The 14,497-nt window shown below is 42.3% G+C and overlaps 1 protein-coding gene across 1 annotated transcript in view; it reads left to right on the forward strand.

The window, feature by feature from the left end:
• LOC309554525 (uncharacterized protein) overlaps window positions 1-13,807 on the forward strand; it is a gene marked incomplete at its 3' end in the record, with an annotated part of 67,813 nt that extends 54,006 nt beyond the window's left edge. Inside the window, exons 4-5 of the mRNA XM_082256274.1 lie at window positions 6,166-6,218; window positions 13,625-13,807. Coding sequence (XP_082112400.1) covers window positions 6,166-6,218; window positions 13,625-13,807 — 236 coding nt within the window. The remainder of the gene's footprint in view (window positions 1-6,165; window positions 6,219-13,624) is intronic.
• Window positions 13,808-14,497: the final 690 nt, after the last annotated feature.

Genomic DNA, 14,497 nt, shown 5'->3' on the forward strand with positions numbered 1-14,497 from the left:
GTTAAAGGCTGTCCTGGATGTTTGATATAAGCACAGATTGAATGCACTAGGTGAAACATGTACATCTTTTAGATTGTAAGCTCTCATGAGCAGGGCCCTCTTAATCTTCTTGTATTGAATTGAATTGTAACTTTAATGTATCGTCTATTTTGTAAAGTGCTGCACATACTGTCGGTGCAATATAAATCCTGTATCGCATTAAAAAATTAATGCAGCGCTACTCTACACATGTGTTACAGCAAACAATTAGTCTGCATGCTGGAAAATCTCTTCTGAATATAATACACCCTACAAAATTAAAATATAATTAAATAATATGTTAAAATATTAATCATCATCCATATACGTACAATCTTCACAAATATCAGTGATCCAAGATTTTAACAATTTTTTGGGTATTTTTTTGTGTGATGTGACAGTTTTTCAATCACTCTTCCTTGTGAACTCTATTACATGCTTCACATGTGAAATCATGATTACCCCCCTTGTGTCCTCCACCATACATTCCAACTGCTCATCTTCTTATTTTTAACCTATAAATTATCATAGGTCAAGTTGCGCCTTCCCCCTACATTTGGGGTCCTACGTATATCCACTCTATCCTCCCACACCTGGTATTTTCCTCCATCACTGCAGTAGTTATTCCTTGATCCCGGGTTACATGGATAAAGAAAGTGTTGCTCCACTCTTAGGCCGGCCGTATACGGAGCGAACTTCTTTCCTGCACCCACGGAAATTCGCTTGATTCCCCCATCAATGCAGACAGTGTTAATGCAGAAATCCCTCCTGCCGGGCCAATTGTCTTCTCCTGGAGGGGGGGCTGTCCCCACCAGCAGAAGACAGTAATTATTGCTAATGGCTATGCGATAATCGTATGCAAATCCGGCAGGCTGGTTGTACCCAAGTTGATTGATTGATCGACCTGGTACATTCAACCTGCCTGTTAATGGTTCGAATCTCAGCCGGTTCCTGAACCAGCCAAGATTTGAACCATATATGGTCGGCCTTATTTATATAAGTATAAGATCAAAAATAAAAGTAAGGGTCGGAGCAGGTGATGTCACGACACTACAGACGGAAGAAAAGTTCTTTGTTCAAAGCTTGGCCACACGGACATAGATCTTAAAGCGGAGTTCCGGGCAGAGAAACGATTTTTTTCTGAACATACCCCCGGGACAGTCAGGGCTAGCACATTCCACAATGGCTAGCCTCTAATCTGTCCCGGTTCGCACTTACCTGCAAGAAGAAATACTTATAAAATTTCTTCCACAGCGTTGCCATCTCTCTTGTGGGCAGCTGAAGCCGGCGCGGTCCTCTTCTGCGTCTTCTTCCGCGTCTTCTTCTCCCAGAATGCGCCTGCACCGGCCCTTCTCGTCACTTCCGGTGCGGCGTCGCCCCGGAAGTGACGAGCGGGGCCGGTGCCAACGCATTGATTCCTGGGAGCGATGACATTAAGCTCCCAGGAATCATTGCGAGACAGGAAGTGACAGCGGAGCCGCGGCGCTGAGGGAGGAAGTACCCTGAGGTGAGTATTTTCGATCTTCAATTACAAGGTGAGTAAAAAAAAAAAAAGAACCTAACTATCCAATTCCTTTTCAGGTGATGGAGAACTAGCGGACGGGCACAAAAAAAAAGGATCGATTTTGTGCCCGGAACTCCGCTTTAAGGGGCCAACCCATGTTTTCTCTGTAGTGCAGCTAAGCACACAAGGCATTGTGAGTGCAGTTTTTACATTTAATGACAGTGGCAAGATATTTTCAACAGAAAAACACTATGAGGCCATGGGGTTGATTTACTAAAACTGGAGAGTGCAAAATCTGATGCAGCTGTGCATAGCTGAAGATAGAAACTGATTGGCCACCATGCACAGCTTCACCAGATTTTGCACTCACCAGTTTTAGTAAATCAACCCCATATATCTCTTTTCTTTTTAAGTTCAATAAAGCTGCTGTGCCGCTTTTCTGGCATTATTCCCTCTTGTTAATATATTGTGAAAAAATTCATAAAGCATTTGCGACATTTTTCGCTCTGACAGCGACTCGTGCACCAAATTCAGGTAGTTCTAAAATGGGCCGCGTCTACATTGCATCACATTGAATGCACCAAATGTAAAAGTGGAGCTAATTAGGGCCAACTTTCTTTTGGTGTACAGAGAAAAAAAGATTTTGCAAAGTGTCTCTCATTATAAAAGGGGTGCAGCATTGGACAAATTCAGGTAACAGGTTCTTGACAGGTACATGAATTTGGCACATTTAGAATGCATGAGCAACCCTTTTGCAAAATCTGTCTGCGCCAATCTTTATGAATTCCAGGGAATATATTTAAGAAGCCCCCATCACTGTGAAAATTACCTTTTAATTGCACAGTATTTTTACTCCATATACAGTACATATACTGTAACTTCCCTGTCCTTACAGAAACATTTTTGGCTGCTGATGCTTCCTTTAGGGCGACGCTTGCCTGTACATGGTACGCATACATCTGCATAAGTAGGTGCAGCAAATGACAAAGGCACAGTGTGGGGGATTTACTAAAACTGGAGCACTCGGAATCTGGTGCAGTTGTGCATGCTAGCCAAACGGCTTCTTAGGCCCCTTTCACATGGGTTTTCTGAACATCTCCACCTGTCAGTTTTTCAGACAGACCTGATCGGATGTTCCATGCACCCCTATGGGGCAGTGGATGTCAGCGGGGACATGTCTGCTGACATCCACTGCTATCTGATCCGATCCTGTCTGTGAAATCCAGAGAGATGGTGACTCTATTTTCCATCCGTCTGGCAGATGGGATCGGATCGGATAAAAACGGACAGGCGGTCCATTTTCATCCGATCTCCAGATAGAGGAGAGCGGGGCTCTGACAGGTCCATCTCAGCACAGTAAACGGAGACGGAGATGTCATCTGCCTGCTCAGTGGGGATCAGCGGATCGATCCCCCGCTGAGCAAAGCAGAGTCTGCCGGGGGGAAAGCCCGTGTGAAAGGACCCTAACTTCAGTTTGATCATTTAAGCTTTAACAATAAAACCTGGAAGCCGATTGGTTTCTATGAGGAGCTGCACCATATTTTTCATACTCCATTTTTAGTACCCCCCCCCCCCCCCAATATTTCATTTATATTGTAAAGCACTACTAAAATAAACTCCGCACAGAGTCAGCCAAAAACTATTCTCTGAAGTTAGTCTTATGGTCTATGCCAGGGGTCTTCAAACTATGGCCCTCCAGTTGTTCAGGAACTAGAATTCCCATCATGCCTAGTCATGTCTGAATGTCAGAGTTTTACAATGCCTCATGGGATGTGTAGTTCCACAACAGCTGGAGGGCTGTAGTTTGAGGATCCCTGGTCTATGCTCTGGTGCTGGACAGCATAGCCACATCCTCAGAAAAAGCAGAGTTTGGTCAAGAGCACACACTAGCCTCCTGATTGGACAAAAAAGGAGCAGCAGCACACTGATGAGTCATCACTCTGCTCACTCTGTTCCTCCTTTCAGTCTGTATTTTCCCTGGTGCCACAAATTTAGGTGCTTACATGAACTACATTAAGATGTAGAGTTAATTTAATATTTCAGCTGAGATGTGTTTTACATGAACAAATACATAACTGTAATAATTTTGTTATTCTTTAATATTTGTCTAAAATTCACACTTAAGCAATATGGTTATGATGCAGCACATTGGCGACAACACTGTGATTGCATCTGCTTCATGTCTGGGGTGTATATAATTACTGTCAGTGGGGACAGCAAGTTTTATACATGTTCATTTTCCTAGGAATGCTGACTGTACTAAATATAGATCCAGTTGTGGTTATATTGCAGTCTGCCCTTCTGATCCCATCAAAGTATAATAAACATGTGACCACCATTAAAACTAATTATATTTAGTTCATAAGTAAAGAAGATTCTGTCAAAGGTGGAGGCCATAAATCAAGTTTGGGGAGGTTAACAAAGAGTGGTGCAGGTAATAAAGCCTGCGCTACTCTTCTAAACTGAGAAAATGGGGCAGATCCTGCCACGGATGCAAGCCCCTTTGTTAATGAGAAGCGGTCTGCTCTATTTTCTATGCCGTGTCTGCTGCCAGACACAGCATAGGCATCATTCACACAGCCATGTTGGACCATACTCCAACAAGAATGAATGTAAATCTCCAGTATGTTTCACAGGTATTTGCAATCTGTCTGTGCAAGCCAATGACAGGCTGACAGGCACCACCACTGTTCACATGTAAACAGACATCCAGTTGTTACATGCAATTAGGAACAGATAAGTGGCCTAAGATGTTGAATATCTGCCTACAGGGCCACGCATCTGCCCCTAATTGCATATGTAGCACCCTCTAGTGTGCTATTTGTGGTAGTGCAGGTAAATTATAGTCTGACTCAGAGTTAATCCGTGGAAAAAGAGAATAATACCAATGGTCTATGATGCGCAGGGTACGCACCCTCCGTTCAGTTAAAATGTATTTTTTGCCAGCAAGGTATCTTTTGAAACATCTAAGGTATTCATATGTGCTTAAGAAAATGCTATGTGACTGGCTTTTCAGCAGTGGGGAACCCTGAAATATTCAACTCCTACAGGGGTAGTGCTACACAGGGCCGGCCTTAGGTGTTCAGGCGCCCTGTGCGAGCTAATCCTGTGGCCCCCCCCCCGCACACGTGACCCCCCCACCGCACATTTTCTTGCACTTTTTTGCACTTTATTTGACTTTTCTTTTTTATGATCACTAATAACTTAGCCCCCCTTACATTAGAGACCCCTCACAGAGCCCCCCTTACATCATATACCCCCCTTACATTAGAGTCCCACATAGAGCCCCCCTTACATCAGAGACTACCCACCCAGAGCCCCCCTTACATCAGAGAATCCCCACACAGAGCCCCCCTTACATCAAATACCCCTTTACATTAGAGATCCCCACAGAGCCCCCCCCCTTACATCAAAGACCCCCCTTACATTAGAGTCCCACACAGAGCCCCCCCTTACATCAGAGACTCCCCACACAGAGCCCCCCTTACATCAGAAAATCCCCACACAGAGCCCCCCTTACATCAGAGAATCCCCACACAGAGCCCCCCTTACATCAGAGACCCCCACACTGAACTTCCAGGCCGCGATCACCGCTTACCTTCCGCTGTGCGGCCTGATCATCTGCGAGCTGTGATGGCCGCACGGCGCCCCTGTTGCCCATGGCGCCCTGTGCGGCCGCACAGCTCGCACACCCCAAAGGCCGGCCCTGGTGCTACACATATAACAGCTTTGATGCCCATTGGCATGCCAATAGCGATGGCATCTGTCAGCCTGTCATTGACTTGTGCAGTTACATGCGAACAGCCACAGTGCCTGTTGGCTTGTCATTGATTTTTACTGTCTATACAGTGTCATTTGCTGCTTTGTTTGCTCTGTGCAAAGCCCTTCCATATATAGCTTACTCTAAGGGCTTGTTTGCATTTGTGTTGCCCTCTGAAAATTGGTCTTTGGTGGATTGCTTTTCAGAGGGTAGTTGACAAGTGGCTGGGAGGAAATATGTGGCCTCCTGGATGCCTATTTTAACCCTTGAACACCCACAGCACCATGATGCAGCCTTGTGCATTACACATGGTTGCAGGGGGGTTGCATCAAGCCCCATTAAGTTGGATAAGTCAATTGGCGACAGTATTGTCTGGCAAACCCACCATGGGTTCAAACATTTTGCCACAACCATCATGCTGTGTACCACTCTACTCCGGTTGCAATGTTAACGTAAGGTGGGCAGTAGGGGGCAGGGCTAAAAAACAGCTCAACCACTTTCTTTTATCCCCCCCCCCTCCATCTAGTCTAAAAGCTAGTTGTAAATTGAGGCTATTCCCATTTTTGTTTAACAGGCAGGAAAATAGGTAAGGAGCTTTCCCTTCCTCAATGCATGCTCCGCCTGCGTAGTGTGTTCACTGAACGGGCTTAGAGAGGCCTGTGAGCTGTCTACTAGGTTACCATCATATCCCATACACAGATCTTGTCTGGTGGCAATCCATTTGGCAATTAGGCATGGGACCCAATTCAAATTTTTTTATCACTCAAACTGGTTGGGGTGGGGGGCATATAGACATGAAACCGGTCTGCCTGCTTTGTTTTTATGACATGCACCACGTGCCTTTATAATGGTGCAATAATTTTTTTTTTTTTTATTCTTCCAGTGTATCTGGGGAAATTTGAGGGTACCAGAACGTCCTATAAGAATTTTGTTAAGGTAGTCTATGCTAAGCACATTTTTTAATTCAAGATGTCAAAAATGTGCTATATGCCCTCACAGTTAAAGCTGAAAAAATGAAAATCCCCTCCTAAAGTGGGGCTGCCTGCGCACTGCAAGGGTTAACTGCTTTCATAGGTCTAGGGCACTGGAAAAAGCAGTTTGACTTATCCAATTATCGGCTCCCAAAAGCTCCCTCCATGCTGCTAGACCGCTCCTCACTGCCTTATCTTTGCTATGCTACAGTGGTCTTGGGTCCTCTGATATCATCAAGAACAATGCAGAACCCGTACCCATGCACTGGGTGTGAGGGCGCTGAGATGCAGTGCACCTTTGGAGTGTAGGGGAGAAGAGGAGAGTGCTGGCTGCCAGGGGAATGGAAAATTGGGTAAATAAAACTGCTTTTTCCGGTACCGACCTAAATTAACATTTACCTCTCGCAGTGCCATTGCAAAGGAAGGATTTTTCTTTCCCCCAAGGATAACCTTTAAGGCTAATACACCAGCTGTATTTAGCACAGAGAATTTAGGACAGTGCTTCTGGAGCCAATTTCCTGACAAATTGTACATTGGCACCAACATTTTTGTTGCTGACGTCTTCCTCACAGTTGACAAATTATGGTTTGTTTTGTCGCAAGACATTTTCCAAATAAAAGTAATATTTCTTTTGGCTTCAAAATTTTTTAATGCTTAAAACTGAACTGGAAAGCAGACCGCTAAATTTCTAGTTGAAATTCTTACATGGGAGTAGGCCTGGAACAAAGACCGAAAAATTGGGGAAAGAAATGTGTTTTTTCGTGTTTTTTTCAAGCGTTTTTTTGGGGATTTTTCCAGAAAGTTTGAAAAAAAAAAGAAGCGTGGAGTATGTTCTTTTACAATGATAAATAATATATCTATGACATAGTATTCAAGCTATATATATATATATATATATGTAAAGTCTTAAATTATTGCAAGTTCTCTCAGCTAAAGACAAGCAAATCCTGGAATACAGTTCAAGTAACACTGTACGTCTCAATGCAGTTCTCAAACAAGGGAAATATGTATTAATGTCACCAGGGACTCCATCTTAAACCTCCTACAGTTGGGTGATTGTTGGGAGTAGATGATAGTTATCCTCTCAGACTTTAATTTACAGGTAAGAGGGTGAATTTGTCTGACAAATTATTTTATCTTTATAACCTTTAAATTATTCCTATGAATATTCTAAACCATCCCAGCATAATGTTTCCCTATAGTCTGGTCAGTACATAGGTTTTTGTTTTCCTCCTTTCAGTAGAATGGTGAGACCAACATATAGAGTTTGGAAACATTTCCACAGTACGAATTTCTGCAAGAGCAAAGCTGTAATTTGTAAATATTGTGAGAAGAAATATTCTTTTCCAAATGCTACATGTATGACAAAACACATCCTTGCATGCCAGGTGTGCCCTAAAGACATAAAAAAAGTACTTTATGGAATGAAATGATGAAGACCAGAATGAAAGTGCGTGTAATTTTTACCTCCAGAGTTTTAATTCCAGAAACACTCTTTCTGCTGCTTTTGGATCATCACAAAGTGTTTCTTCACCAGCAGCATCTTCAAGTACGGAAGTGTTACAAACCACTGCCTCCCAAAAATACACAATCCCTTCATTTATAGATAAAATGACAATTGAAAATCAGGAGAACATTCATCAAGCTCTTCATAGACTAATATATGCTCTATATGCTCTAATGCGGATCTACAATGATCAGCATTGTCAATAACTGAAAATGCATATTGGCAGGAAGGTATCAAATTATAACGAGGGAAAGGGGGTTGGTCACATGTTCTCAAGTATAGGTGAAAAGTTCTTACCATATACAGTCCTTGTTTTTCCATTTGTAATAAAAAAATTACATTTTAAAAAGCAAAATTCGTTCATTTACTGAATAAGCTGTCCCTTTTATTTCAAGCATAATACATTTATATACACTGCATTTCACCTTCCCAGTGTAACAAAATGTCTTTCAATTTGTAAAACTATTTCACACTAAATTTTTGTTTAATTTTTCCAAAACGTACTTTTTTTCCAGAAAAAAACATCCCATGACTTAACAATTTCCAGACATTTTACATCTCTACATGGGAGCTGTATTACCTGTATAGGGATTTGTCATTTTGCCCTGCCAGTTCTATGATTTACACAGTTACACACCTAGATTTGCCTCAGATTTCTGTACTGTAAGGCAAGCCATAGATGATTCAATTTTCTTTTCTTTCACCTGCTCGATTCCCCCATCAACACAGTCAGCGGGGGAGGGAGGGAAAGCGGAGCCTTCCCGGCTGGCAGAATACAGTGATTACTGCTAGCGGCTATAGCCACTGACAATAATTGCATGAGGAGACATCTAAACATACTGGTTGTACCCCAGTCGATCAATAGATCGACTTGAATATAATGAGCCTGCCCATTCTTTGATCAAAATTTGTCTGGTCCCTGGTGAACCAGCCAACTTTCGATCCATGTATGGCCAACTTTAAGCAATGCAGAATGCCCCCAGCCTGTGATTCTACAAAGAGGAAGCAGCAAGATGCTAATAGGGTCATCTCTCTCCTGTGTGCTTATATCTCATGTTCCTTGTCAATACATGTACATGCAGCAGAGGCTGATTGCTGCAAAGAGAATTACAAGAGGCTGGACGCATGACAGATTCAAGCACTTGGGCTATGTTCACACTTTGTGCGAATTGGGAACATGCACAAAATCGCATGCTTTCCTGACTCACACAGAAACATGCTTCCCCTTAGCAGACATGCAGTGGTGCTATTATTTCTTAATGAGACCCCAATGCATCTGCTAGTACAAGCATTTTTGTGGGTGCAAAAATTGCATGGCGATTTTATAAAAGGGTCAGGGACTGCTTTTGTATGTTTCTTGCCCGTAGGTCAGTCCATTGAAATTATTGGGCTGCCCATCTTGCGACATGCACAGGCTCTGTCTACATGGTGTGAGTAGAGCCTTACACTAGTTATATGTATATACTGTATACGTTTTCTAAAGAATAATTAACTGTAATAAATAGTGCATTTTTGTATCTGCCTGGTGTTCGGTTATAGCTATGTAGGTAATATAGGCCCTAGGATTATAAATACTATATAGTTACAATTTGTAATGCCAGCCAGAACATTTTTGTTTTTTGTTAGAACCTTTGTTTGGTTATTTTTGCAACCTGTGCCCCTGTTGGAGAGATTCCCTCTCGCATCCTCTATTGGTGGCCATCGCAGTTGAGGAGAATTCTACCCAGTGGGGACAAGGAGAGCAATAATAGACTGATATGCGCTCTAATCCTTTCAACCATCTAGTTAAAATAAAAAAGTGTTGCCGTATTTTGTATGGCGTTCGTATGAGTTTTAGTTACTAAGTCTGCGTGCCTGTGAAAAAAAATGTGACTTTATTAACTTTGAGAAGCAATGGTTAACACTGCTAATCGGTTTTTCCCACGCTTTTCAGGAGAGTACTGCCCTCTGCAGGTTAAACCATATAAAAAGGGGTCACTAAGCCTCTAGAAGGCCATTGCTGTCAAGTATGTAGCTGCCACTCTGCTTCTTTACCATCCCTTGTGGGAGCTTAGTCGGGGTTCCAAGGGGTATGAACCTATGCTACCAATCATGGACTCATGCCTTTTCAAAGGATTTCACTGGACTTAAAGGACTTTCACATCTAATAAGGTATGATTACCTCATGTGGCAAGAGAAAGCACCAGTGGCACAACAAAAGGGCTCTTTAGATAACTTGTACAGCAAATATGTGGAAGCCAATGTGGTATGGCATATTCAAAGAACAGAGCTTATCAGGTGGTCAAGAAAAGTTAGAGAAGATATGGTACAAAGGTTTAACAGAGAAGGTGTCTTAAGGAGGCCATAATAGTGTTGCTAATGACTACTGTACTTGTGTTGTGTTCCTAAGCAACCAACCAGTCAGGAAGCGGATGACATGGCAAGAGTGACAACGACTCTGATAGTGAAGAGGTTGGATGCTTGGCTCCTTCTCTAGCAGCCAGTTCCCCCACATACTGGGACCGACCTCACGGAATGGGGTACCCTAGGGATCTAGCCTGCAAGTCAAAAGTAATGAAGTAAGGCCTCAGGAGGAGAACAAGCGTGGGTTAATAGAGAAGTGAGCTTCCTGTATCCAATAGCAACATATGGATTGATGCCACGGGAATGGGGGGGGGGGGGAGGAGGTAGGACTGCTGGATTGGTGTAGCCTGATACAAGCTCCATGGTATTGGCTCAGAAATGCTGCAAACCTAGAGAGTCTAAGAGAGAGAAGTCTAATAAGGAGTTATCTCTGGAGTGAACAAATGTAGATGCGTACAGCAGTTCAGTCATAGATTATAAAGAGTTAACGGTACTCTCGCTGGGGAGTCTCACTTTTAAGTTAGATCACTGCCTTAATGCTGATTTCACATGCCGCAGCCTCAGCTCACCACACTGGGAGCACTAATGAGAGCTTGTCTGGGTTCCCCAACTGGGTGTGTTATTTATGTAAGTTGAGGTTTTAGATTGAGATTAGGGATGAGGTTTGGCTGTCACAGCTGTCTAAAGATAACAGAAGGCAGGGGAGATTCTTCCATTCACAATGTTTAGCATAGTTGGGGGATTCAAGTGATTTCTATTATTCACCCTGTGATAATCCGCAATATGACCACCACCATGTCAATTTCTAAATTGCTGCATTTGTAAATTTCAAAAGTCAGTATAAAGGAATAATAGTTGTAAAAAAAAAAAAAAAAACGTGCGGGTTTAACTAATCTTTGTTTTTTTTTATAATTCTTCTTTAACCACTTTACCACCGGAGGATTTTGCTGTCTTACGTCTGGGCCACTTTTTGTGATTCGGCACTGTGTGACTTTAACTGACAATTGCACGGTCATGCAACGCTGTACCCAAACGAAATTTACATCTTTTTTTTTCCCACAAACAGAGCTTTCTTTTGGTGGTATTTGATCATCTGTGCAATTTTCATTTTTTGCGATATTAATTAAAAAATGCGACAATTTTGAAAAAATAACAATATTTTTCTACTTTGACAGTTAAAAAATATCCAATATATTCAATTTTTGTCATATATTTAGGCCAAAATGTATTTAGCTACATGTCTTTGACAAAAAAATTCTCAATGAATGTATTTTTAACCGCTTTATGACGGTTTTTACCCCATTCCTGACCAGGCCATATTTTGCGATTCGGAACTTCATTACTTTAACGGACAATTGCGTGGTCGTGCAATGCTGTACCCAAATTAAATTTATGTCCTTTTTCCCCCACAAATAGAGCTTTCTTTTGGTGGTATTTGATCACCTGTGCGATGTTTACTTTTTGCGCTATAAACAAAAAAAGAGCAACAATTTTGAAAAAATAACAATATTTTTCACATTTTTTTATATGAAATTCCCCCCAAAAAAATGTAAAAATTAAAATTTTTTATCATTTTAGGCCAATTTGTTTTCTGCTACATATTTTTGGTAAAAAAAATCACAATAAGCATATTTTGATTGGTTATTGCGTTTAATAACTAAGGGAAAGATTTCTGTTATTTTTGGTGTTTTTTTTTTTAACGAGTAATGGCGGCGATCTGCGATTTTTTTTAAGGGACTGCGACATTGCGGCGGACAGATCGGACCCTTGACTGACATTTTTGACACTTTTGGGGGTACCAGTGACATTACTACAGTAATCAGTGCTATACATATGCACTGTTACTGTAAAAATGATACTGGCAGGGAAGGGGTTAATTTTTATTGGCGAGGGAGGGGTTAATGTATGCCTGGTGCTTACTAACGTGTGTGGGGGGAGGTGACCGAGTGACACAGGGACAGATCGGATGTTCAGCTATGCTGAACTCTGCAATCTGACCCTGCCTGTCACTTAGGAGATCCGCCCGCTTTGTTTACACAAGCGGGCGGATTTCCACACTAGATCCCTGACGATCGGGGAAGAGCGGCGGTGATCACCGCCGCTCCTCCCCTGGCCCGACTCCCTCTGTGACTGAATACAGCGGGAGTGAGCCTTCAGTGGCGCGCGCGCCGCCGAGAGAGGGGAATATCTGGTGGTGATGTAGGTCTACGTCGCCAGACGTTAACGAGCCACTTTGCCGCAGTACAGTCAACGTGAATGGTCGGCAAGTGGTTAAGGGGGGCATGGCAGAGTGTGTGTCCTATGCCTACATACTTTACTTTACTATTACATACCCATCTTCAAAAGTTGGGAGGTATGCTATAGTTGTAGATCATATACCTATCCCCCAAAGCCTGGCAGATAAACTCCCACAGATGGCATCATCCTATCTTGCCTTGTTGCTACAGAGTTCTGAAGACACTTCTAACTGTCACTGCTAACCCCACCATCTCTCACCCCCTACACATGTGTGGTCTACTATCTCCTCCATTGCAGCATTGCTGAGTTCAGAGCTACCGCCACAGTGGAGAGAGAGTAGATGTGGGGGGATCTAAATCTGCTGGGAGAGTCTCACCAAAATCCTAGCAACAGAACAGGATGGGATGACGTAATCGCTGGGAGTTTTCTCAGCCAGGCTTTTGGAAGGTAAATAAATTACATACAACTACTGCCATTATTACAAAATGGAGATGGATGGAAAAAATATGTTTTTTTTTTTTTTTTTTTTTGGTGGAACCTTCATTATAGAGGTGAGTTTTCGGGGATCATCTAAAGATGGACAGAGTAGAAGATAGACAGATTAGGTGAGGGAGTTCCAAAGGATGGGAGAGGCTCTGAAGAAGTCCCGAAGGTGAGCATTGGAAGAGGCAATGAGGGAGCCAGAAGGAAGAAGATCTTTGGAAGAGTGGAGAGGATGGTTTGTGTGTTATTAGAGAATGAGATTGGTGATGTAGCTTGGAGTAGATTTGTGTGTAGATTTGTATGTTGTTGTTAGCATTTTGGGTTTTATACTTTGAGAGATTGAAAGTCAGTGGCGGGGTTGGCAGAGAGGGGGTGCCAGCTGCAGATCAGTTAGTTAGGGGGATGTATAACCATAACTCTATTTCTTTTTAATGTTCAACTTCCAGATAACCTAAAAAAATATGGAATTTGCCCTTCTCGTTCCTGGATGGGGAGAATACATGCAATTAATATTACATTTATTCCTAAATTCTTTATTAATTCTGAGTTCTTCTAAATCCAAGCAGAATGAATCAGTCATTAGCCCCCAAAAACTCATTTGCCTTGGAAAGAGGCCAAACAAATCAACAAATCAAATCTTGTACCACTGCAAAAGGCCTCTTGATTTCACCCTTTCCTAAAAACTGCACTGCCTTTCAATAACCTTTCTCAACTTAAGGACGATATATAATGTTTTTGGGGCCCACTCCTCAATGACCCACTTAGCATTTTGCATCCTTGAATGTTCTGATTTGTGGCAGTTAATAGTTGGTTGTTACTTATGGATTCAAGTATTGGTGCGGTACCAAAATGGTGTCCTGTTGAAGATACAGGCTCATGACCTCTTCTGTTCTATAAAGCAGTGGAAATTCTCCATTCAGAGCTATACAAATATAATTGTGATGGTGACTTATCAACAGGAATCTGATTTGGATCCCATGTAATGTATGCAGCATTTTATTATGTCACCAGCAGGTAGGGCCGCTGATAGGGGGGGACCACCAGACCTCCTGCAGGGGGCCCAGGCACACAGGGAAGACCCAACAGTATGGGGAATCGGTGCAGTCAGGCATAGGGGCAATTACAGAAGGAAGCCCTGTGAGGCTCTCTGCAGCAGCTGAAAGCCAGTTTCTTCCCCTCCTGCCAGCTTTCAGCTGCTACAGAGAGAGACACAGGGCATTGTTCCTGTAATTGCTTCTCCGACACCAATCCCCCTCCCTGTTCTGCCTGCTTCTGATTCCCCCCACCCCCAGCGCTACAGGCTTCCCTGTCCTGTAAAAAAATAACAAATTGTAAAAATTTGTAAAAAAATTGTAAAAAATTAAATATTGTAAAAAATAATTTAAAAAAATTGTAAAATAGAATAATTGTAAACATTTTTAATATTTTTTTTAATAAATTATAATAAAATAAAATGTAAAAAACAATAAAAAAGGCTTAATCACACAGATTCTCTTTTATGTTTGTGTCCGCTAATATTGATTTTAGTGTATTTTTAGTGAAAATATAGTCTTGATATATATATAGGCGGGCCCTGCCAGGTAGGCTGTACGGGTCCCCGTGATTTGTAACAGCAGCTCGGCCAGCAGGTACAGTATCTCACAAAAGTGAGTACACCCCTCACATTTTTGTAA

This window comes from Pelophylax lessonae (genome assembly GCF_965119305.1).
Source record: "Pelophylax lessonae genome assembly, chromosome: 4".
Taxonomy (NCBI): domain Eukaryota; kingdom Metazoa; phylum Chordata; class Amphibia; order Anura; family Ranidae; genus Pelophylax; species Pelophylax lessonae.